General features: G+C 30.4%; 1 protein-coding gene across 4 annotated transcripts in view; it reads right to left on the bottom strand.

Moving 5' to 3' along the window:
- Positions 1–27,288, bottom strand: part of LOC118180445 (uncharacterized) — a 131,010-nt gene that overhangs the window by 55,119 nt on the left and 48,603 nt on the right. For all 4 annotated transcript variants that reach the window (XR_004756665.2, XM_035349544.2, XM_035349548.2 and 1 more), the window contains exons 10-14: positions 25,416–25,471; positions 19,593–19,741; positions 15,459–15,532; positions 11,670–11,716; positions 8,853–8,986 (exon numbers count right to left, since the gene is read on the bottom strand). Coding sequence is in view for 3 of the 4 variants with exons in the window: in XM_035349544.2 (XP_035205435.1) it covers positions 8,853–8,986; positions 11,670–11,716; positions 15,459–15,532; positions 19,593–19,741; positions 25,416–25,471 (460 nt within the window). In the remaining variant the exon portion in view is untranslated. The remainder of the gene's footprint in view (positions 1–8,852; positions 8,987–11,669; positions 11,717–15,458; positions 15,533–19,592; positions 19,742–25,415; positions 25,472–27,288) is intronic.

The raw sequence follows: 27,288 nt of genomic DNA on the forward strand, positions 1-27,288 counted from the left end.
TTCATTTCGTTACTCGCATCTGTTCGTTACTCGCATCTGTCGTACGATGCGGTTTCTTCGAGTACGAATGATGCGGTTGCTATACGAATACGAATGATGCGGTTTTTATGCGAATACGAATGATGCGGTTTCTATGCGAATACGAATGATGTCGTTGCGTCACAATGCGCTCATATTTTTCATAGATAATTTTGAATTTTTTTGGGCATCGGGCAAGTTCTTGTTTACATTATGTGTTTTAGTTGAAATACTATTTAGTTGTTGATATTTAAGAAAATGAGCAATTTTGATAGCGTGAAGCGTTATTTTGTATTTGCTTTTTACTATTGCTATTTATGTTTGTAATTTGAAAATTTAGATGATTCTTTTTTTTTTTTTTTTTTTATCCCTTGAGCGTGCCATAGTCAGATTTTATTGATTTGAAATATTTATATACTGCACTTAGGTATTGTTTATATAAGAATATGTAGGTTAATATAGGTTCTTTACTTCCTTGTATCAAAGAAAATGGTAGTAATTATTGTAATCGAGAAAATTTTTGGGTATCATATTTTAATGGAAATATCCGTTTTTGACGATTACGGAATCCATGTGAATTATTTTTTGGGCTGACGCCTGTACGTACGAACACAATGAAGGACTCTCTCTTTTTTTCTTTTTCTTTTTTTTTTTTTCCAAAAAAACTTATTGTTAAATGTAATCCCATTTACTCTAAGCTGATACTTATGACTAATGATTAAGTTGATACTTGAAAGGGATTTTTTTCGTGATGTGTAAGTACGTATGTATGCATTTTGCATAACTCAAAAATGGTTAGTTATAGAACGTTGAAATTTTGTATATGGTTCCGTTATAACATCTAGATGTGCACCTCCCTTTTTATTGCAATCGGTAATACTACAAAACGTAAATATGTATATATATATCAAATAAATTATAATTAAATGTAAAGTACATATATATATGTCCTTATAATTAAATGTAAAGTACACACACATTTATATATATATATATATATAATAAAAGCCAAGTAAGGCGAAAATAAAAGCTTTGGCTTTTATTTTATTTAATTATCACTAAATAAGTTACTTGACTTTTATTTTCGCAATCATTGGTTGTAGTCAGGACTTAATTTTTAAAATTAGAAGTGCTGGAGCTCTATGGAAGGCCATCAGGAAAGATGAATAAATAAATAAATAAATAAAATAGCTATTACAATAATAAAATAATTAGCAACTATAATATTAAATGATTATTATTATAATTCAATAAAAATTTAAAGACAAATGAAAATTTAATTAATTCTTAAATTAATGATGAATAACTAAGTAATGAAATACCAGACATCGTCTTGTTTGGGGGCTGTGGCTAAAATTGCAATTTAAGAACTAAGTCGAGCATTAGCTAAATTTAGGCTGTTGATGAGCAAATAATGTACTGTTTACCAGAGTATAGATTGAAATTTGGTTATGTAGCCCATTCTTCTAAAACGACGTTTCGTAACTGCCTTCCACCACCAATTCCCCCCCCCCTTTTTTTTTTCGGTTTTGGTTTATTTGGTTACAGCAAAGCACACTAGAGCTATTGCCTACGGGAGGGAGGCCTTCGTGGAGGATTTTTTGACTCATATGCAAGTTACACACGGGAATAACAATGAAAACGCCCGTGCAGCTAGCCCTTGGCCGGGAATTGAACCCCGGACCGAACTATTAGTGAACTTTACCACTCGAGCTCTGATGGGCTCTTTTTCTCTTTTCATTCGCTGTCTGAAAAACGGTTGTTCACTTTACGATAAAGTAAGCACCTGTTTACTTCAATTAAAATGGGTTAGACGATATGACTCTTCCTACTTTAATCTCACTTAGCTTTTGATTTCTAATATTGATTCAATGTTTTCTGTAGACAAAGTATTCTGATTAGTATGATTTCAAACATGTTCAAAAGGTGTGTATCTGAATATAATTAGGTTTTTATAACCTAGGGCCCATTTTATTAGTTTCACATAGTTCTAAAGCAATTGAACCACAGCATCGCTGTTTTGAAAGAAAGTAAAAATGTGAGAAATGTATAATGAACATTAATATACAAGCTTTATTAAAAGTAGTCAGCCTTTTAAAACGTGACCGTCTATGCTTTTAGAGGATTTTTGGAGCTCTGTTCATTTGCTCTGGCATCTTAAAAAAGTGATGTTCAATATCAACGAATGTTTATGTTCTCAAAAATACAGGTTTCTTTCAGAAAGCGATCTCTTAGAAGTCGTCAATAAATGATTCAGTATAGTTATTTTCTAATAGACCATAGAATAAATTTATTTTAAAGTCAATTTAAAAATGGCTGCTTATACTATCAGGACTTGTATTCTTCTTTACTTGCTTTGGAAACATGAACTGTCCTGACTCGGAACAGGGAGCTTACTCAAGCTATGTTCAATAAATTGTGAAGTAGACAATACACACAGGAAGGGTATACAAAACCCTTTATTTTTCTATCCTTACAGTGATTTCCGGAACTTCGGAATACAGAAACCAACCACTTGTGGTCTGAACGTAAGAATATAAAAATACTAACTAAAACTCTAACTGAAACTAACTTTGGATTAATTTACAAGTGCCTAACTTTAAGATTGGCCGTTATTTAAAAAAATCCGTATGTAGTACAGAGAGCTGCTAAAAGTATGATACGTTTAAAATTATCAAGAGGATTAAACCTCTGGCCTTGAAGGCAACCAGCAACCGAGTAAAACTACTATGGCAAGCGGCAGGCTTCTAATAACTCCTTCCTCTGTCTTGCTTGGCAAAAAGCCACAACTTAAGTACTTGGCGTTAGCAGATTTTGTTGTATTAAGCAGACTTAAGTTCTCTGTTAGCTACTGTAACATAATTTCGGATGTTAGTGTAACATAATTTCGGATTCTATGAGCCTTCCAGAATTATTAGCAAAATAGTAGAAACGTCTTTAAAAAGTGTTTTTATAAGCAAACAGCAGATGTACACTGAGCAGTGATCAACTGATATATTTCTTAAATGATTTGGTTTAGTTGATTATGACAAAAAACACTGGGGCTATGTGCCTTAAAGGAAAAATGCCTTCGTAGAGCACTTTCTTAGGAAAGCTGGCTCGTATGGTACGTGGTAAGTTGGCTTGTAAGCTGGTACGGGAAAAAAACCATGAAACACTTATGAAGCCAACCCGTTTGCCTGAGATCGAACTCAAGTCGGAACTACCAGTGTTCAGCGATTTTACCGCTCGACCGCTGGTGGGCCATTTCTTAAATGAATAAAGGTATACTCATAGCATTATGAAATAACACTGATTGAAATATTTAGTGCTTCACTATTATCTCTAATAAAGTAACATAAAACTTTCCTTACCTTTTATAGATTTCTAAATTTCTTTTAAGTTCTTATTCGTACTTAACCTATAGATTTGCGAATGTTTTTATCGATTTTATTTTTAAGTGTAAAAAGCAACTTGACATTTATAATATAGCATTCCTTGTCTCAACAAATAACAGTCTCAACAAGGAGTTTTTGGAGAGGGGATGAATCGGGGAAATTTCACCCTTTCGTCATTCGCGGTTCTGATGAAGGGAATGGGGGAAGCAGCAAACGAAATAACGAATAACGGACAAATAACGAAAGCTAATCTTTAATGCGGTCTCCCAGTTTCTGTATTTGTATTTGGGAAAGTTTTATGGTCATTATGAAAAAGTGAAAATTTGATATGGATTCCGCATGACTTCCTTCTACGACTATTTAAATTATGCTTATTTTTTCTGAACTTCATTTAAACTTATTTCCTCGAACTATTCTAACTCAATTAAGCGATACCCAAAGGCAAGTTACAAATGGCATCAAACATTGCAAATTTTGAAACTAAATTTCCTGGTCAATCTTTGTCCTACGGGACTCAAACTTCTTGTATTTTTATTTTTTCATAACGAGTATAAAACTTTACCAAATATAAATATAGAAACCAGAAGACGACATTAAAAGTTAGATTTCATAATTTGCCCAAAACTAATTCTTTTTTTAAATTTGACATTGACAAAATATGAATATTTTCATCATTTAAAATACTTCTGTATTTTTGTTGCACCGTATTTAAACTTGCTTCCTCGAGTTATTGACATTAAATTACATTAATTCCATTATCTATCGGAAAATAATTATAGCAAATCATCTATTTACGACATCTCTAAGAGGTCACCTTTTAAGAGATCTCTATTTTTGGGAACATAAACAAACATTGGTAGTGAACATCATCTTTTTAAGACCACCACATGTAAAATCCTCTAAAAGCATGAATGGTTGCATTTAATGAGGACCCATTACTTTTAATAAGGAATGTAACATTAATCTTAATTATACATGTTTTTGATGTGTGTGCCAAAATAGTGATAACGTACTTCTGTTGCTTTAGAAATGTGTGAAATTAAAAAATGGATATTATACAACAAAAATGTTATTATATTCAGATACACACCTTTTGAACACGTCTGAAATTCATTATTCTGCTCAACATAATTTGTCTGTATTAAATATTAAATAATATTAAAAAATCAAAAGCTTAAGTCGAAGTAGAAACAGTCATCTCTTCTAAAACATTTTAATTGAAGTAAACAGACGTTCGCCTTATCGTAAAGTAAACACCTATTTTCCAAACAGCGGATGAAACGGCAAAGAGGGAATTGGTGGGGGAAGGCAGCGAACGAAATAACACTTTTTCGAGCTGGGGATTAAATGAGAAAAGACGAAACGATACTAAGCCAATAAGACAAGATCTGGTATTTTACTTTATTATTTAATTAGTCATCATAAATTTAAAAATTATTTTAATTTTTATTTGTTTTTACATTTTTATTAAATTGTACTTAAAAGTATTTTATATTTCAGTTGCTAATTATTATGTTACTTTAATTATTCATTATTTTAATCACTATTTTTTGTTATTTTAATTATTAAGTTTTTCAATAATTTTTTTGTTATTTTAGTTACTAATTAATGTTATTATTGTAATATTTATTTCCTTTCTTTCTTTATTTTTTATTTTATTTTTTCCTGTTTTCCTGACGGCCTTCCGTAGGCCCTTCTGAGTTTAGAAACTAAGCCCTGACAGCAATAGAAAATTTAATAATGAATCATATCCAGTGCACCAAAAAATAATAGCCAAAATAAAGTGAATTATTTCTACCCAAAAAAAGGCGACGGAAAACTAGAATAGCTCACGTGTTCAATGCAATGCGACGTTTCAAAGCCCTTTTTAGGGCCGTAGACCGATTAAATAGGCTCAGTATACGGATACCGATCGATTTTACCGAAAGTAACGAGTAACGATACGATAGTAACGAGTACTGGTTCACCGAGTAACGAATACATACGGGTACACAATTTCTCGTTACTTCTACAGCACTAGTAAATGTAGCCGAACTGCGGAAGGGCCATCAGCGGCGGAGGAAAAGTTACAAGGAAAATTTGAACGGCCAACAACGAGGTCCAAGCAGGAACACGACAGAAGTTTCCCGGTTCCGCCAAGACCAGCTGCCATCAAACGGCCAAGACCACAAGCAGAGGAGAAAAAGAAGGTATTCAAGGGTGGCCGAACTGGTGAAAAAAGGAAGCTTCCAGAGGAAAGCACTGAAGGGCGAGCCCGTACAAGAAGGAGGATAAATCAAACTACTATCTGCAGTACCTTTAAAGACTGGGCCCAGAAAAGGATGTCCGAATATTACAAAGATAAGTAAAATTTTATGTTACCTTGCAAACTTAAGTTAATCTTTCATTCTTACTGCAAGTGGCAAATTTCAAGAAGTTTTACCTCATGCGAGGTCTACCTTTATCGCCAAAAGGGCGAGAAATGAGTTGTGACCGATTTTCGTATTATGTTTTTCAATTACTCGCGCGTAAAACTAAAGTTGATGTATAATAGCGTTGTGTAAAACCTTAAATATTGTAAAAAGTTATTGTATAAATTTTATTTAAAACATTCTAGCAAGAAAGAAGTTTTAGTCTGAAAGACTTTTTGAAATGTAGTATTATTTCAATGTAGAAAGAATTGGCACTTGCTTTGAAAAGAATAGAAGTTAACAAGGTACTACTAATGTATGTTTTCAAATGTGTAAAATTAACGGCATGTTGATATGTTCTTATATACATGTGAACTGTTATTTTAAATGTTAAGAAATACCGTGATATGGTAAAAGTGAAAGTAATGTTAAAAATTTGTTATTCGTGTGACTGTAAAGACTAAATCATGGCGAATATGTGTTAAAGGTTGAATGATGTAGTTAGGCTCTCTGACGCTACACTTTAGAGTTAGCCACTTTTAGAATAGTACCTCAGGGTTTAGAGTTGAAATTAGGGTGTGTTAAGAGATCTTGTTATGTTGAATTTTAACACGTTAGTGTTTTGATTGTAGGAGGAAGTGTGGCACACGTAGACAGAAACACATTCGTGTTTGGTGTTCTTTTACAACACATGTCAGAGAGCACGGGGAGAGATAATTAAAATAGTCATGAATGAAATAAGAACGTTAAGAGAAGTATAATTGTATATGTTACTTGCCATTTCATTGTGTAACATTTCATTAAACTAGTTTTCCTTCCAGATCTCTGGAAGGAACCAGAATTGAATAAAAGCTCCTGTTTAGATGCAGTACAGATGAAAAAAGATTGTTGTATATCCTGGGAGCTGCTATTGTAACAAATTTCTTTCTTTTAAATTTCTAGTTTCTAGCGAAGTTATGCTTGTAAAAGATTGGCCTCGCGTTAGATTCTAGAGCTAAAAGTTTTCAACAAGGTCGTTTTAGACCTCAGTTTCAAACTAATTAACTCTGGCGGGAAGTATGTAAGGATCTTAAGTTTTACTAATGTTTATTTTATGTTAAATCTTTAACTATCACTTCTTATTTTCTACTTCCGGCCAGAATTATAAGCGTTAAGGTTTTTATGCAAAGTTTGTCTGGCGAATGCCAAGTATTTAAGTTGTGGCCTTTTGCCAAGCGAGAGAGAGGAAGCAGTGAGTCAACGCAGGCCGCTTACCTTAGAAGTTACGCAGTTGCTGTTTGCCTTCCAGGCTAGAGGTTTTAATCCTCTTGATAAATTATATTTTGTATACCCTTCGTCTGTATCCTGTCTACTTACCACAATTAGTGAACATAGCTTTAGTAAGCTCTCTGTTCCGAGTCAGGTCCTTGTATGTTCCCGAAGAAGGTTAGAAGGAACATTGACCCTGATAGTGTCACTGAACGTGTCAGCATGTTTATAACAGTTTGACGACAGTAAAAGCAATTTTGGAGCTATCTGATTAATATTGGTAAATAAAGTGTGTTTCGATACTTCATCAAGTGTCGTCGTTATTTACTCCAAATCCACACGAACAAGTAATGAACATAGTGAAAGAAGAAAATAACGTAACAATAAATAAATGTACAACATCTCTGATGCCAATAGAGAAAAATTATTAAAAAAATCATAAATAAAAATTAACTAAAATAAAATAATAATAATAAAATAAAGAGAAATCAATAATCTAAATAGAGAATGAAATTCTGAAAAGTAGTTTTTGTCTCTTTATTCTGAAAAATGTTCAGTAAAAAATTGGTAGCCAAGATACAGATAAGCACTTTGAAGTATCTTCCTCTGCTAGAAATGATGAATGCACTCAAGAACATGCTTTACATCTTCATAGCTGCTACTATAGCTGAATAAAGTGCTTGAAGCAAGCTTGCTTTAAATAGCTCTTAAAATTACCATGTCCAATCCAAAATTGAGATACTTTTAAATCTGTTGAAAATTGATCAACTTTTATCATATAAAAAAAATTTTAGGGAAAAAAAAAAAAAACCTTTTGGCCCACTGCATTTACTATTAATAATTGTTCATTTTTTGCTAAATAATTAAAAATTATTTTTAAAAAAAAATTGCTGAAATATGTGGGAAGAGGCTATAATATGAATTATATATAAAATGCCCAAATTTTCTGCATTTAAAGTCAAAGCATTTTTCTTACCTTTCATACATGTGACAAAAATCTACATTGTAATGTACTAGTTTATTAGTTAAAAATTTCTGAAATTTATATGTATATTTTCCTCCCTTTTAACCTTCTATACTAAAAGAGTAATTTTTATAAAAAATGAACTTGCTGTTCATTTTGTCAACTAAATTTTTACTATTTTTTTATTATTATGATTTAATTTTGAGTACTTCATTTAAAAAAATAAACTGCATTTTTCTTCTGTTCTTCAAAACTGAGTGGGTAAATATGGGACTGACTACAATTTAGGAGCTATTTAGATCTCGGATAAGAAAATAAAGCATTCCTCCCCGAGCCCTTATGATATGAACTATCTTCTAAATCTGGCCTTGAAAAATAAATAAATAGTAATAAAACAAAAATAAATAAATAAAATATAAAAGATGGCATGAAAAAATTGTGTGAAAAATAAAAAAATCCTTTTAAAACGTTACGAATTAATTGAAAATTACTTTTCAAGATAATATGACTATCATTTACAAAGGTATAGTTTGGGAAAAATGAGTTTAAAATAATAACCTTTAACCTTTGTAAACTTCCATATTTATATACTTACTGATTCTAATTATTCCTTTACATCAAACTTGTGTCTTCTTAATCACTGCAATTTTAATACATATTTGGAACCAAAACAGTCCTACAATTACTATTTAACCAGCACTGTGCTGATTTAAGTGATACGTCTGGTTACTTTTATCACGCTTTATATAAATATCATTACTATTGCTATAATATTTTGTTTATTTATAATTTTTAATAGTTACATTATGCCACTATAGGTTCTTTTTAAAGATTAACAAGAGTAAAACTGTTTACCTTGTTGAATACAGTAACTTCTTTTAATTCAGGTAATGAATCAGAACCATACTTAGGTTTCAGATCTTGTAATACTTCTTTTATAAGAATTTTTAATCTTTCTTTGTCTTCCTGTATCCCATACTTATCATTTTCTAAAAGAAAAGTATTAAGCACATATTGTAACTGAAAGCAAATAAAAATAATTGTAGTTCCTACCCAAAATACTAAAAGCTTAATAATACTAGGAAAGATTAACACTGTGAAATGTTAGTGTAATATGAAATTCAAATATTTTGCATATTAGGAATTAATTCCGGTACAGCTTGGATATAGGACCCTCCTGGCAATATTTTTGGCTTGGCGACATATTAAATATAAGAAGCATTTTATGCAGTAAAAGTGAAAGAAAACACAGGTTAAGTGTTGTAGAAAAGATTCAGGGAGTGCTGGAGGGGAATTTAAACTTTTGGAGGAAGAAATTTTTGAAAGCAAGGATGATTTCGCAATAACATGAGATAGTAAGTTGTTTACATTACATTAGTATCAGGATCTGCAGTTGTTTCTAGAAAATACATGTATAAGTTAAAAATGGAAACAGAATTTTAAAAAAAGGGAGGGGGGCAGAAAAGGTGTTTTGAATTGATCGACAAAATTGATGATAAATTTACATGGAAATTTTCAATTCTGCCTAATTTATGTTCCTTATAATTTTGAGAAATTTGTTAAAGCCATTAACATTTTGCTCCTTGCAAGATTTAGAGAAGATATAAAAGATCAAACAGACTTTTAGAATCTTCAACTTGATGCTATAGAATCATAACACATGCCAAAATTACTTCTGACTGCCATACATTCCATCTCTGGCATAATTTTCTTAGAAACATGCCTAAAATCATCTGACGTTCATTTTTTAGATTTAAATGCGATTTGAGAATTATACTTCTCATATAAAATTCCCTCTTGATTAACCCTGCTTTCTTTTAAAAAATATAGAAACAACTGCTGATCCTGATACTAATATAATGTAAAAAACTTAGTGACTATCTCATGTTATTGCGAGGTCATCCTTGCTTTCAAAAATTTCTTGCTTCAAAAGTTTAAATTCCCTCCATCACTCCCTGAATCTTTTCTACAACACTTAAAACTGGAGGTATGGTAAAATATAATATACAAATGTAATAAAAGAAAGCAATGCAACAAAGTTATGTCAAAAGCATAAAACAGCATCTTTGAGTTTTAAAATATGCTGAACTGCAGCAGCATTGCTGAAATGGAATATATTAAACCAAGATCCGTTAATACATTAATACATTGGACTTATGGCACATTACAATATTTATTAAAATAATATTCTCATTACTGTTTCAAAACTTCAAATATACCATAACTACCAGCCTTTAAATTTGAGATTTCCGCATCAAAATCAGAAAAAAGTGGAAAATTATCAAGCTGTGAGGTGACGTGATTTCAAGATTGCAAATTGATTTAAAGTTGCTTTATAATGTAGAATTTAGGTTACCGAACTATTTATAATATGGTTCTTAAGTAAAATATATTATTATTTAACTTGAAATTCTAAATTTTTATGCTTTTTCACCAATCTCATTTCATTCTGCAATTTTTATAATCTTTTATACTGACAAGATCCTTAAGAAGGAAGAGAAGCTTTTATTTATCTAAATGCTTTTGAATACCATGAAAATAAAATTAATAACTACTGACAATTAATTAGTTAACAACTAACTGCAAATTTAAAATGGCAGATCACATGCATGCAAATGCAGGAAAAAAAAATTACTTCAAATTGGTTAGTTTACCATCCCTTCACTTCATTTTAGCAGCATAAATGTGGATTCATTTTCAAAGCCTGGCATGGTCACATTGGCCATTCATTCTGTAGTTTGACAGGTGAAGAAATGGAGACGTGTCTGGCTACAAATTAAAAGCCGAGAGGCAGGGTGAAAAACTGGGATTCTCATATATCTATGACCCATATATTTTTAACAAGAGGAATAATTTCCTTAAAAATTTAAGAAAGGAACTTAATATCCATAAATATCAAGCATATAACTTATTTAGGGAAGTGAAAATTTCATCTAATGCCTCGCATAATTATATTGGCCCTTTGTTCAGAAGTCAAGACTGGCATTAGGCCTTTTGCCACTCAATGCAAATTCTGCCACCTAGTTTCTTCACAAATTCTAAAAGTTTTGATACCCTCAAATTCTACCAACTGGTGTGACTGCATCAGTCTTGAGTGTAGCTTGATAGAGGAAAAGACGAAGCTGCATCAGTAGTGGCAAAACAAGAGACTAAAAATTAAAAAGTTACGATCTTACATACATACTTTAAACAAGAGCAAAACTTCTCTAAAGAAATTTAACAAAGGAAATTGCTATACAAATATGAATATCATGTACATATTATTTTTAAAAAAGTGAAAGTTTATTTTCTGTATGAAAACACAATCAACTCTTCTTTTCAAAGAATTATATGCATAAGCTGATTTTAAGAAATAAAAAACAGAGATTCTAGATCCAGCAACTAAAAATGAATTCTTTTAAGATGTAATCTCAAATTGTATCTTCTGATTAGATGCACTTTATTCATTTTAACAACTTTCAAGTACATAAGAATCAAATAAAACCATTTTGAATAGAAGAGAATACTTATATACACACTTCACATAACTGAGCACATTGTAATAACACGAAAGATAAGTTGTTGCTATAAATACAGGTATGTACAGAATTGATAAAGAAAACTGTAATTAAGAGAGCTTTTATAATGCACATATCAGAAAACTAAATAACAAATAAGCTGAAGATTTATTACCTGTTTGTGTACACATCGATTTTCTTTCTATATGCAAAGAATTTTCCCTTGGGAAAAAGAAAAAGGGTAAAAATATTATAAAAGTTATTCTAACGAGTTTTAATGCCAAATCTGTAAATAATATTTTATTACAATTACACAAGCATGCTATTTATGATACCTGCATATATCTACATAATCTTTAAATAAATTCTTAAATATAAAAATATAACTTAATATATGTATTCCAAAATGAAAATGATCAGGTTCATAGCTGAAACCTAAGCAAAGTAATATCTTTTTTTAACATCTCTATACCAAAAGATATAAAATATTACCTATTTGTAAGCTTTGGATTTTTTCATCATAACAGAACATGTGTCAAACAATTCTCTTTGCAAATATGTATGCAACAACCTGTCACTTCCAGTGAAAAAACGTACTTTCATTGTAAGCATATTTCGAACATGTAAAATTTTTCAAAAAATAAAAAATATATTTCTTTATTTCCATCAATAAAGAACAGAATAGTATGAGCCACTTAAAAACTTTTTATTGATACTATTTTAAAAATGCGAATTCTGTTATAAAAAAATGATAACAACAATATATTGAATTTAAGGAATATCAATAGGCACTGGTAATTATATATATATATTTTCAAAATATTGTTTAACACGATGTTGTCCTACATCAAGAATATTTTAATATCATTTTCCAGTTAGTTTTTAAAATTCTCTACTTATCATTAGTAATAAATTGCTCTACCTGTATGATAAATTTCTGAATAAAGAAGCATGTATGGTAGTCCATCACTGGAAAGCCTACCTATAATATCCCACAATAAACATTTATTTTCTTTATTCTTCTTTATATGCAGGTATCATATCTTAATTCTCTATTTTTCATCCTTACTTGAAGACAATGATATTTTTATATTCCAGATTGAAAGCATTTCCAATGCCTTTATATAGTATTAGCATCACCAAAATAATTTATTTCAATTAACCTTTTGATACATTTGGCATTCTATTTGGCCTAGCCCAGAAAAGCCATTTATATTACATGTTCTTTAATCTAGTACTGCCTACAGAGTGCAACTTACTCTTAATTTAAGATAAGAAAACCCAGCATTATGTAATACAATATAAAATCTAGCCAATTTCTTGATTTTTAACACAATAATGCACACTTTTCAATTCTCTACTAAGTGTTCCTGAATTTCAGGAATTATTTCAAAATGGAGTCTTTAAATGGACTTGGTACCCCAAAATCGATTAAATTACTTATTTTCCAATTTTTTGCTTAAGATATATCTTAATTTCCTTACTACCTTGAGAAGAAATTTTACAGTGACCTGATAATAATAAATGGCATACAAAGGCAAGCCTTTTAGGCCACACCCACCTCAGTGCCTGTTTTCTTTTGCTTCTTAACTGCATCAGTTATTTATTAAGAACCAGTGTAGAAGAAAACGAATATATTTAGATGTGACTGCAACTATCAGTACATTCTGTTTATACGTATTAACTCATTGACTTTACTGACAGAAGTTTAAAAAAAAAAAACTTTTTTTCACTTTTGAACTTACAGAGTCCCCCCCTTTTTTTTACTCATCTCAGCAAATCTTCCTATGTGTATTATCAGCCAATTTTGTTATGCTTCTTCAGAAATGGATATTATTTGTGACAGACAAAAATAGAAAGACGTTTCATTATGAAAGTGACCAAGTGCCTGATTGTAGCATTATTGAAAATCATGCACGAAGAAACATTAAACTCAATAGTAATAAACAAGCAGTAAAAATAATTAATTAAAATATTCCTAAATCAATTTAAAATGCAATTTATATATGAGAACAAATTGCTAAAAGAAGAGAAGAAATCTCATAGATGCTGGGAAGTTTTAAATAAAATATTTCATATCCGTTCAAATTTTACTTTTTTGAAAAAATAAATAATATGAGAAATTAATACTATTAATATTGATTATATGAGTTTTAGAAAATATATTATAATTAATTCATATTTTAAAATTGTTTTGCATGTGTTTTACAAAACAAAAACAGGGAAAGAATTCTATTTGTATTCTAATTTTTCTTAGAGTTTTTCAGGTCAGATAATAGTTCAAATAAAAGTTTGTAATTTATGTTTAGATTCACCAATTGAATAGTAAGAGGTTTTATTTTAGATATATACATACTAAAATTCAAATAAAAGTTTATAACTTATGTTTATATTCACCAATTGAATAGTAATAGGTTCTACTTCATATATATATATATATATATATATATGATTTAATGACCATTTAGAGAGTTAACATTCTTTAAACTGCACTTTCTCAGTTTGCATTTTTTCGATAAATCCTTTCACTTAAAGTCCTAAAACTTAAACAAATATGGGCTAAATTATTTAATATTTTTACTGCTTGTTTATTACTATGCACTTAACAGAAACAATGATAGGTTTTCAACATATCGGAAGTAAAAATTATTGGAATTGAAAATGTAATTGAATCATATTTTTCTTCAAAGTTTTTATATATAAATATGCTTATTTATTTTTCTTCAGAAACTAATTTGCTAGCTGCAAAATCAATCCTTAATGTTATTAAGAACATTTCAATAAATATAATAAAAACATTGGGATAAAATATTGAAAATTGTAAGAGAAGATATTTTAATAGTCAAGTTTTTCTTCAAAAAATTAAATTAAAAAAAAATTAACAACCTCCCAATTTTTTTTAGCTTATATTTATTTTGCCTAACAAAACCATTATATAATATTCCTAAAAAAGAGATGAAACTACTGAGGTCCATAATGTACGATTTCAATTTAGGGGAAAGGAAATAAACTGCAAATACCTAGTCTGGTGAATAAACAAGGTATGACTGAGCACAGTTTAAACACTTTTTTGCAAACTGCTTGATGATAATAGCATAGCACTAAGAAACCTGTATTGCTTCAGATTAGTATTAGGCTTTTGAATCTAGAATATATACTGGTTTTAATTCAAACATAAAATCAGTTTCAAGTTCTTTTTATAAGCATGCATTAATTTCAAGAAATTAAGTTAAAATGTGTCAATTGCCTTTCTAACCATTTACCCTTAGTTTAGGTTGAAAAAACATAGTCTTAAAATTTTGTAAATACACTGCTTAAGAATATAGAGTAGGTACTGTTTAGAGCTAATCTCTATTTAGCCACTCTTAAGTATGTGAGCTCACATACTTAAGAGTACTCTTAAGTATGTTAATTAAGAGCTTTAAAAATTTTTGCTTAGAATTTATTACTGTTTTCAGAATTTTTTTGAAAGGGGGTGGAATTCTACAAAGGCAATATGTTTATCTTCCATTTTTGTATAGATTAATGTGCCCACAATTTCAAAGCAATTTTTTTGCAAACATTCAAGTCATTCTTTTGAAAAAGAGTATAAAAACATGTACTGACAAGAAGCTACAATTCAAAGACAAGCATACAATCTAAATAATATGCATACTTTTAGGCAAATTTTTCTTTTAAAGAAAATAGCACATACCTGCAAATTAATTTTGCTTAATGATTGTAGAAGAAATCAAAATAGATATAAGAAATTTTGAAAGTTATTTTTAATATACTAATAAATTATAAAAATGCGACAAATCTAACTTTAAAGATGCTATAAAGCACAGTTTAAAAATGCTCACAATTTAGCTGTAATGTATTTAAATAAGCAGAAGTTCAATAAAACAAGCAGTATTAAAATAGGAATACATCCAAAATAAATATAAACAAAATAAATAAAAAACTTTATTCATAATTTTCTTACTTTATAAAGGTTGGAGAACTGCAATTGACTGACACAGATTTATCAAGCATTTCAAATGATATGCTTTCCCTTTCCTAATAAAAGAATACATTAAAAATCACAAAAGGGCAAAAAAATTGTGCTAATATTCTCAAGAAATGATAAGCTGCATTTACTCAACTCACAGTGAATTTCACTTAACATGGTCAGATAATATTTTTATAGACGTTATAAGTGAACAATACATGCTATTGAAATTATATTACAAAGTAATTAAGAGATACATTTTATATAATAATCTATGGTTCTTGGCATCTTTTTGATTTTCAAGGTTTCATCTAAAAGTGACTTTTGAACAAACAATACAAAATAATATGAGTGATAACCCAGATTCTTTAGTTCAATTCTGAAAGTAATTCAACATATAATGTTCAAATGCATATATTAGAGAGGTGGGAAGACTGATATCAATCAAGATGAGAGTTGAGTGGGAAGAACGCAAACGGTCACAGCTACTGATGAAATTGCAGCACTAGAATGAACTAGATTTCAATGAAGTAAATTTGACATAGGCTTAGGAATTTTTCAACTCATGTTATCAAGATATCAGTAATAATGTTTTCATTAATATGGATCAGCAACAAGTAAATGAATTTAACAATGGCAAATTGCTAAAGAAGAAAATCTTTACAGAAGTTATAGAAAATGTTTCACACTGCTGAAGAGTTGAAACACAAATTATGGATCCAGATCAAGAAAGAAGTATTCAAGCTCACTACATGCCTGACATTGCACTAAGCTGCTATAAGGAAAAGTATTATATATATATATATATATATATATATATATATATATAAAAAAAAAAAAAAAAAAAAGTCAGTTTCATGATAATTTTAATGAAGTAATTACCTACATTAAGCAAGGGAGTTTTGTAGATATTTTTTATAACAATAGGTAAAGAAATCTATTAATTCATTTACCTTTATACGACAAAACAGATCATTCCATTATTATATGGTAGAAAGGTTCCCTCAAAAAGAGCAACATGCCAACTTATGCATATAAAAAACAATTAAAAAAAGTTCACTGCATATGAAAAAATAAAGGATGGTTTTCAGATATGAAAATACAATGCAAATATACTGTTTCTATGTAAATTACTTCAAAATCTTTACTTAAATCTTTATTTTTACCAATGCCGTTTAATATTATTTCTTTATGAAATCTCATATTATACTAAAATATTTAAGCACTAACTGTAAACTTGAAATGACAGTTCTGAACTAAAATACTGAAAATAACATTGAAGAGAATTTTTTATAAGTTTGATTTCTACATTATAAGCTATTTCCTTTCCCTTTCAGCATACCTTCATGATGTAATTGGAGGCATGCTCTATATGTAATTGAAGAGCCTCACAGTTTGAATCCTGAAAAATCACATTGCAGATTTCTTCAGTTTTCTGGTTTCAAAAAATTCTAAAGAGACTCTACAACTTGATTATTGGGGGGGGGGGAGGAGGTTTGTAAAATATTTACATAAACTTATTTTGATACTAATTTACTAAATTTTCTGCTCCCGATCAACATAAAATTGTTCTCATGGTTGCTTTTGATCCATTTTAATTGTTATCATTTTTTAGTTACAAGAGATCTTTGAAAGGACTACCCATAATCATAGGTATAGCTAGGGTTTTCAGAGCATGGGGACAATTGAAGATTTTACCCCCCTCCTGTTTGCCAAAATGCAATAGGAAAAGGAAAGAAAATGCACTGTGGATGCTGTGTACAGGGACAGATATCCCTCTGCACCAGTGGATGTGGTCATCTCAGAGAGGTGATATTTAATACTGATATTTATTTTACAGGGATATTATCATCATAAGATGGTTCACTGTATTTCATTATGTTTCTGTAGTTTTTAGTTTAGGGATTTTTAAAGCATAAAATGAATGTCTAGTATATTTTCTTCAACAAAACTAATTTAACCAGCGAAAACGCACGTTGATTTTAGCTACGTGAGGATGCACTTCGGGCTCCATAGGCCCGAAGCGTTTTTTTTAACTAAACAAAAATAAAATTGGTTGTGTAATTGTGTCTAATGCCTAAATAAAATAAAATTGCTTGTGTGAAGAAAAACATTTAAATAATAAAAAAGAGTGTATAAAATATACTTTTAATTTAATAAGTCTAATAAAGTTGTATTTTAAAACAATTTTAAGACAAATTATTTATCATTAACAACAAAAATTAAACTGATTTCTTTTTGAGCACAAATAAAATTTAGTACTAATTTATGCAATATTAAATTTTTTTCAAAATAAAACTTACATTTCACATTTTTTTGCAAATAATCATGCTGTGTTTACCACAAACATTTTTCTCGCACATAGCGCAGCAAATTTGTGATTTTCGGTACGTTACGCCAAGACTGTAAACTTTTTTTGCAATTTTCAACAAACTTTTCAAAGGCATATCTTATCGGAGCCAGTTTATTTATTTCCCTTCTAAAAAAGCGATCTCTTATGTCATCAAATCTCAAACATCTCATTAGAAATAAAAAACTTTTGTTAGACATTGTTTAATGAAAAATGTCAAGAATTGTTCTATTAGTCACCCAAAGGTCGAGAACATTTACGTGAGAAGCTTTGTGGAGTCCTCCAAAATAAAGAAGACCGATAAATGCTCTGATTTCTGTAATATTTGTGGATTGTGCATCTCTCTACCTTCCAAATTTGACGGCAATGGATTCAATATAAATGTTTGCACAATCTACTAGAATTTTTACTATTATTTTATCAATAAGCAGTTGACAAGAATTCATAGGGAAGGACATAAATTTTGCTTCACAAACATTTCCGAGCAATTTCCTCACAATGTTGTGAGCAAGAGTTCTCACAGCAAGTCTTGGTTCTTTTTTATTCCATTTTGTCACATTATATTTGAAAAGATAGCAATTCGCTGACGGAGACAAAATTACTTAATTCATTACTAGATTCATCGCTTGAGTCTAATGCCTCTTCAGAATTCGATCGGTGATCACTAAACTGTTCTTCACCAACTATTTCTTCGTCCTCTTCATTAATTGTATCTTCATCAGTAGACACTTTGGCTAATAGTTTCTGTAGTGTTTTCATTCCATCGTCATAACTCAAACAGCAAGACTTTTTTTGCAACTGCCTAATCTCTTTCACAATTTTAAATGACAATGTGAGCGCACGCCTCGGGCCTGGGAAGCCCGGTTACTCAGTTTCTAAGAAAAGATGAAGGGTTAAATTCCGGATGCTTGTGAATGACAAGTACATAACCTTAAACGCAGCTACTGAGAAGGTTAAAAATTTCACCAAAGGGAGAAATTTTTGTATGTATTAAAATGTATTTTTTCATAAAACACTTTTTAACCATTTATAATTAGGCTTTTACATATTTTTGTGTTATTGTGTACTTGTTTTATTTATTCACTTACTTTTTTTTTTTTTTTTTTGCTGTAGTTATGCATATTTTGTTTAATTTGCATTTATGATCTTTTACTGTATTTGTATGTGCTTATTTGATGAATTAGGTTATAGAACTTTTATTTTGAATTTACTGATGTTAATCTGGAATGATTTTTTTTTTAAGCTTTCAGACATGTTACCTCCTTTCCTTGAGCAACCATATAAATTTGAGACGATAAGCAGTCAGTGAGTTCAGAAATAGTCAGTTGGAGCAAATTTCTTAACATGTTTTAGACTCTTGACCTTTTATTCAATGATTACTTTTTCTAGTTTTTGTTCTGCAAGCAATTTTGGTGACCTGTGATATTACTTGCATGTCAAGGAGAATTTGATCTTATTTGTGTTTTCCTCATTGCCTTGTTTACAGCCATCTATCTTGCCTGTAAGAGCAAGTTTTTTCCAAATAAAATTTTATCTTCTTGTTCATCTGGCCTAGTCTTTTTGTGATGACCTTTGTGGACCCATTAAACAAACAGTAACATCATTATACTATTCCTATACATAGAGAGATCATACTAATATATAAACTTAAAAGAAACAAAACATAATTTTTTAAGAATGATAAGTATAGTATTAAAACATATAACGATTAATAAAGCTTAGAAACAAATAACTAATAAGACATTTATAAAGATTTCATTATCATTAGCAATACTCACTGTTTCTATAATACCGGCTTTCCTTTTGATTTTATCAGAAGAACACTCCAGTAAATTGGATTGAAACTGCATAGTTTGCAAAATTTCTTCAATCAAATTCTGTATCATATTCTTATCCACTTCCTCTGATTCCCTTAATTCTTTAATATCTAAATAATAATAATCACATTAATAATTATAAATTCCATTTTTTATCCCAAAATTTTATTATTTAATAAATACAGTTAATCGTATTATATTGCCCATTAAATAACATATTGCTTCACTTATACAATCAATTTTTCAAAATCTCAAAATACCCCAGTTTCTTCTTCATATTATTTAGACATTTTTCTCTCACATTCTTTTTTTTGAGAAGGGATCCTTTTTTACCATATCATTCTGAGTATGCATATTATTTCGCCTTCAGGCAAAATCAGAATTCAAAAATCTAGTCAACAATTTATTTCAGCAACAGAAAACTACAGAATAAAATAGTAAATTTAATTCATCTAAAATTCAGATTCCTTTTTTCTAACCATTTTGTTTGTTACCCTATAATTGTTTCTTTAGTTCATTAATACTGATTATACTATTGTACTTTTTGAGCCTATTATCTATCAAAGGTAAATTGTAAAGATAAAAACTAAATAACAAATCAAGATAAAAATTATACAGGCTGCCCAGAGGCGTAGCTAAGGTTTTCAGCACCTGGGGACAACTGAAGATTTTGCGCCTCTTTCTGAGTGCCAAGAATAGAAAACCCTTCATTCTAACATTTCGTAACATCAATTTGGCACTCCCTGGATGCTGCGCCCAGGTACAGATGTCTCCCCTTACCCCACCCTAGCTACGCCACTAAGGCTGCCCCATAAACATTCTGGTACAAACTTCAAGGGCAGAAAAAACAGGCTTTTAAGGACATGGTCAAAAGGATTGAGAATTGCATAGCAACACATGACATTGTTCTGCCCTTAGTAGATAGATGGTGCTCTTGTCGCGTGCCGAGTGACTTCAGTGAAAAATTTAAAACTTGGTACTTTGAAACTGAAGTTATTTTCAATTTGTGCATTCCTAGAAAACATATGTTAAATGATGAATGTGTAAATTTCGGCAGAACAGAATTTTATGTGTTTTGCGATGAGGATATGGGACTATTGCATATTTTCATGATTCTGATTCTTGCTCATCATCTTTTGTGCTCTCAAAGAGCTGTGTATCACCACATAAAAAAATCAACCTTGCCTCTTCTGGTGCTCTTGTCGCGTGCCGAGTGACTTCAGTGAAAAATTTAAAACTTGGTACTTTGAAACTGAAGTTATTTTCAATTGTATAATTGTTTGGTATCCAAGAAGATAATATATTTTGTTTCAGTGATTTACAAATTGTTCTTCACTGGATCAGAGGCACAATGAATAAATGGAAGCTCTTCATTGCAAATCATGTATGTGAAATACAAGATCTTGTTACACCTTCACAATGAAAATACTGTAAAGGAAATGAAAATCCAGCTGACATACTCTCACGTGGATTAACAGCTTTTGATCTATTGGGAAATAAACTTCAGTTCTATGGTCCATGGTTAAAATAGAAAAATCTACCTTCATCATCTTTTGATTGAGCCTATGATAGAAGAGGTATTGGTAGAAAGCATCAAAGTGTTGTATGTTCTGTTACTAGCCAAGAGATTGAATATGAGTTGATTTCCAGGTTTTTATCTTAGCAAAAATTGAAGCGTGTAACTGCATTATGTTTAAAGTTTTGCAACAACAGTAAATCTACATCTTTGAAACTTGGGTTTGTTAACAATTCAAGAGGCAAGCAATTTGACTTTTTAAATTATTCAAAATTCCGAATTTAGAGAAAAAATTAAACTTTTGAAAGCAGGGGAAAATTGAATCAAAACAGTAAAATCCTGATATTAAATCCTTTTCTTGACACAAAACAAATCCTCAGAGTCGGTGGTAGAGTCAGGAATTCGAATCTTTCGAAAAACAGAAAGTATCCAATCATTCTTCCCCAAAAAATACCAGGTTACTGAATTGATAGTCAGACACTTTTACAAAGAGAACCTCTATTAACATTATCAGTTCTACGACAAAAAATATTGTATCGTTAACAGCTGACAAATTGTAAGAAATATAATTTGAAAATGTATAAAATGTTTTAAAAATTGAACCACTACCACCAGTCAGATAATGGCCAATCTCCCAGCTTCTTGTGTAATGCCGGATAGAGCATTCTAGAATACAGGACTTGATTTTGAAGGACCCTTTCTGATTAAGGGCAGAAAGGGAAAAAGTGGAAATACATATAAATGTTACATTTACCTTTACATAAACTTCACCACAAAAACCATTCATCTAGAAGTAGTCAGCAATCTAAGAACCGAAGCATTTATAGCATCTCTGAAAAGATTTGTGACATGCAAAGGAAAACCCAAGATCTTTTCAGATAGAGGAATCAACTTTGTTGGTGCTGACCATGAATTGAAAAAATACATGACTAAATGTTCTTCTGAAGAAGCATTTCAAAACTACCTAATTGATAAACTGATTCACTAACCCTTCACCTCTCTTACGGCACCTCACTTTGGCAGCCTCTGGGAAGCTGGTGTGAAGCAAATGAAAATTCACTTAAAGCAGACTATTGCAACATAGATTTTAACTCATGAAGAGTTTTACACCCTAGTTACTCAAATAAAGGCATATCTGAAGTCCAGGCCAGTAGTTTCCATTTCATCTGACCCTGAAGATTTTAGTCCTTTAAAGCCTGGTTATTTCCTAATTGGAACTATGTTAACAGCAATTCCTGAATCTGATCTTACTAATAAAATAAACTAACTCCTCCTGCTGAAAGATGAAACTTGACTCAGCAAATTTTTCACAGCTTCTAAAAACATTTTTCTGATGAATGTTGGTCTGGACAAATAATTGAACTATATAAAGAAGCCTAAGGAAAAGTTCATGTTGTGAAACTAAAAACTTCATTGGTGAAATGAAGCATCCTCTTCATAAACCTTCCCTATTATCATTGAGTGAATAAAACTAAAATTATGTATTCATTTTTTTCCTTTACTGTTACTAATCTAGTGTTATGTTCCGCATTTAGAGTACGGATTAACAATGACAGATTTATGGAAATTTAGCAGTTTCATTAGTTTTTACTATTTGTTTTGCACTCTGAAGAATTTTACTTGTAATTTCTTGTGCTAAATTTAGTATTGTTATCTGAATTTAAATTTCTTGTATATATGTTTGTTTTTCTATGTGATTTCATTGGTGAACACTTTTGGAAAGCTTGTTTAAATTTAATGGTTTAAATATTAACATTTTGAACTAAATGTTCTTGTAGAATTAAACTTGAACCTTGAAGTTTGAAATACTGCTTATGATTTTCATGGCCACTGCTAGATGCAGACATTATATAAATATGTTGTGTTTCTTCAATAAAATATTTTGTGCTGTTCAATTAATTACCTTGGATTATAAATTACATTGGTGATTATTCCCATCATTCTAGTGTTCTTGAATTATGAAAACAACATTAATGCTCTCCCATTTGAAATATAGAATTTCTTGAGTCATGACAGTCATTGTATCTTGTTAGATGATGCTGTTTGTTCATGACGGTGGTCGAGGGGACCTATTCAATTTCTTATCATTCAAGCAGTAGCTTAAAATGAGCATGCAACATTATACAAGCAGGGATCTGGCAGATATATCTTTAGTGAACAAGCACAAGCAGCTGGTTAACGGCAATACACAAGCAGCTCAACGACTATTTGGAGAACAATTCCTACATAAAGATTTACCAGACCACCATTTCTTTTTGAATGTGCATCACAATTTGTGTGAATATGGGTCTTTAAGAGATAGGCATACTTATGAAGTAAGAAGAGAACTTATATGTCTTGCATGGAAGTTATATGCTTAACAAGAAACTCATATGCCTTCCATGGAATATAATATGTTGGATAACATACAAATGAATCCGAGTACCAGCATACATGCTGTCACTACTGCCATAGAAAGATCACAGAATAACATACATTACATTTCATAAGCCAAATCCTGATCCTGATACCTATATCATCTCCAAAAGGTACATTCACTGCTCTCCACAGATCATCCTGCAACATGCATTTAGCACAGTGGTATCTCCCTCAATGTGTTCAAGATGCTCTTTTCTCATATTATATTTTGTTTACTGATGAGGTGCCTTTCACAGAATATGGTGCGTCATTAATGGACACATGGGAATCCCTACAAAGTGAGACTGCATGATACCCATTATCACATCTTGGTGAATGTTTGGACTGGTTTGATCAGCAACTGTTTAGATGGGCTGTTCCTGTTGCCATCACCAAGCATCAGCAAATTATTGCATCTTTCTTGGAACAAGTGGTACAAGGTTTACTCAATCCTGTGCCACAAAACTGCGAGATTGTGAGATGCAACAAGTGGTTTCAACATGATATGGTACCTCCCCATTATGGAAAAACCGTTCAAAGACATCTGAGTGTGTCATTTGGTGATTGATGGATTGGGCATGGTACATCGGTTGTCTGGCTCCACACTCTCAAGATTTGAGCAGCCTGGATATCTTTCTTTAGGAAGCACTTAAAGCTGTTGTATATGAAACAACTAACAAGTTTGAAATGGATCTGGTTGAAAGAATTGTCAGCACTACTGCAGACATCTGAGCAAATCCAGCTGCAATCCATGATCTGTCATGTGATGCATGCATTGCTTGTAATGGTGGAAACTTTGAACATCTTTTGTAACATTTTGAAATGACCTACTATACCATATGTAATATTTATGAGCAATAAATATTTTTGGTAATCTTCTCTTCTCTTCTTTTCTTGTATCTCTGGTATCACGTTCCTATGATGTTTCCAATTATGGATTTCTCAATCCTTTTGATGTACCATACCTCTCCTCAGTGTCTGTAACAATACTCTGTATAATGCAATAACCTGAATTTTCTTACATTCTTCCTTTTCACTGCTAGTATCCTAAGATCTTTACTGTGAAAGCTGAATTTAAAATGGAAATCAAATTCTATTTCATGAAATGTTATCTACTGGCAAAGTTTAAGAAGGATTTTTTGCAATTTACTTTTCCTAAAATATCTATTTCATCTAAGAGTATTAATATACATCATATGCATTTTGGGAAGAAAACTGAGTTATAATTCTATATTTAATCAGAATTGAACTAGTAGCTATTTCAAAACAAAATAAAAATGATATAAAAATAAAAATGTCTTTCTCCCTCCAGATTAAATAAAATATTTTATGAGAAAATATTAAAAATAAACTTAAATCTTTATTGACTTTTCTGCACAAGTTTCATGTGTCACTTTTAAATCAATTCCGAGACTCATGCATATTCATGATTTAAGTATATTAAGTAAAATTAAAAATGCCAATATGCATTGTTTTTATTTCTTTCAATGACTACATCTCAGTCTTCATTAATAAAATGAAACACAAGGAGTTGATTGGAGGGGGGAAGTGACTGACATCATTTTCCCAGTTATTGAAAAATGAGTTAAAATGGTGGTTCCCAAAGCTTTTTGGCTCTTGTAACCTTTTGTGTATCTGAAATTTCTCATGATACCCAGTATCAGAACACAGGCTTCCAACTGGTTAATTTAAATATGTGTTTGTGTGTATACATAAACACATATACACACGTGTATGTGTACACAGATATATATACATGAAACATACATTACTAATTCATAAACAATTTATCCAAAAATAGTAAAAATAAGTATAAGAGTAAATTACGATACTGAAATGTAATGCATTTTATAAAGTATATATCAACTTACCAGTCTGAGTATGAACTGACTGTTTAAGACACTCTGGATATAATGTCTGCTGACTTCTATTAAAAAAAATTTTATATATATATATATATATATATATATATCCTAAGTGTAATTAAAGTAGAATTATTTTAAAAGTGTGCATCCATACTGGTAAGTTATATTTTGAAAGATTAATTGATTATATTATCTCCTAAGTTTAATTAAAGTAGAATTATTTTAAAAGTGTGCATCCATACTGGTAAGTTATATTTTGAAAGATGTTTTGAAGTAATTTGAAAGCAAAATGTTAATAATGTTTTAACGGGGACTGGAGTTAAATCATCACGAAGAATAATATTACAATTGTAAAAGGAAAAATTAAAACATGTAATTATTGTCATTGATCGGAAATTAGTTGACTTTTCAAGGGGAACAAACCAACTCCCGTTCAATGAACAATAATTGATAAAAATACGTAAATATGAAAGTGTTTCGTCTTTACTCGAGTTATAAGTTAAAGCCAAACCGGCAATTCTAGTCAGGCCAAATATTTCCGCGAATAGTTGCTACTCAAAGAACTTATTCTCATGAAGCATTTTAGTCAATTCAATTTGGAGTAAAAATCAATTACTGTAGAGAAATCCTGTAAAACTCGAGTAACTGTCCCCGACACTATCATCTTTATGTATTTGAGTACTATATTATTTGTAGAAATTAAACATTGGAAATTGTCATTATGAAATCGAAATCAAAGTAAAGTTGAAATAAACATAGAAGATTATAAAAAAGATAAATAATGCAAACTTTGTAAAAACAAATCAAAGAAAACATAAAAATAATATAAAAATAATATAGAAAATAATATAAATAAGATCAGTGAATGTACATGAAGATATAAAGGCCAGAAAGGTATTAAGTAACTTACATTCTTTCTAGTGGGGGAGTTGGCAATGTGTTCTCTTCGTGTCTGACTCAGAATTGTAGGGTGTCCGAAAATTCTTAGCGGCAGTAGGGGCTTTGAATAATATCAGTCGGTAAGACTTGGGTGAAGTAATTTATGGCAGTGGGTGGGACTTGGAATTCTTGAGGGATGTATTTTGTGGAGTTCTTATCTGAGAGAGACCGTCTGTTAAGATTTTTTCGAAAATACTAGTGAATGGAAATTAATTAATTTCTGGCTAATTGTCGTGTCGCAATGATTAAGAATTTAAGAAAGGAAAAAGGCATTTTCATTGTCCAAGAGCTAGTAGACAGTCTAAAGGCAGGAAATAGGCCCATTTTTTTAGTAACAGTATATGTCTGAAGACAATTAGCTTTTTACAATATATACAATTGAGTAATTACACTATATACAAATCTTTCAACTGACAGTCATCCAACTTATACCGCCTTCTCAGGTTTAGGAATAAATTATCATATCCCTATCAGTTAAATAATTTAGAGTGAGTATTTAACGCCTGCTCTTTTAAGGCAATGGTTGATAAATTGAAAGGGAATTAGATTATTTTTGAGAATTTTGATAAGGATCAAAATTTCGCGTTGTAAATCTATTATATCTGTGCATATAGTTTTAATTCGTTGTATTTGATTAATTATAGTATTGTTAATTACTTTTTTGGATATGTTGTAGTTCCAATTTATTAATTTGTTAGTATTGAAATTGAAGTTTCTTGTTTTGTCAAAAAGTAAAATTTTTTTGTAGTTAATGATTTGAAGATCTAGAAAGTCTATGCTATTTTGTGAATTATTAGTTTTATTAAGTTTAAGACAATTCGGATAAATGTCGGAGTTTTCAATTTTACCAAAATTATTAATTGTAATAAGGTCATCAATATATCTGTAGGTGTGTTTGTAGTAATTTAACTCTTGTGGTTGTAGATTTTTTTGGAAGTTA

This window comes from Stegodyphus dumicola, chromosome 4 (genome assembly GCF_044657685.1).
Source record: "Stegodyphus dumicola isolate Sdum_Otavi_A_Nest chromosome 4, ASM4465768v1".
NCBI classification, from domain to species: domain Eukaryota; kingdom Metazoa; phylum Arthropoda; class Arachnida; order Araneae; family Eresidae; genus Stegodyphus; species Stegodyphus dumicola.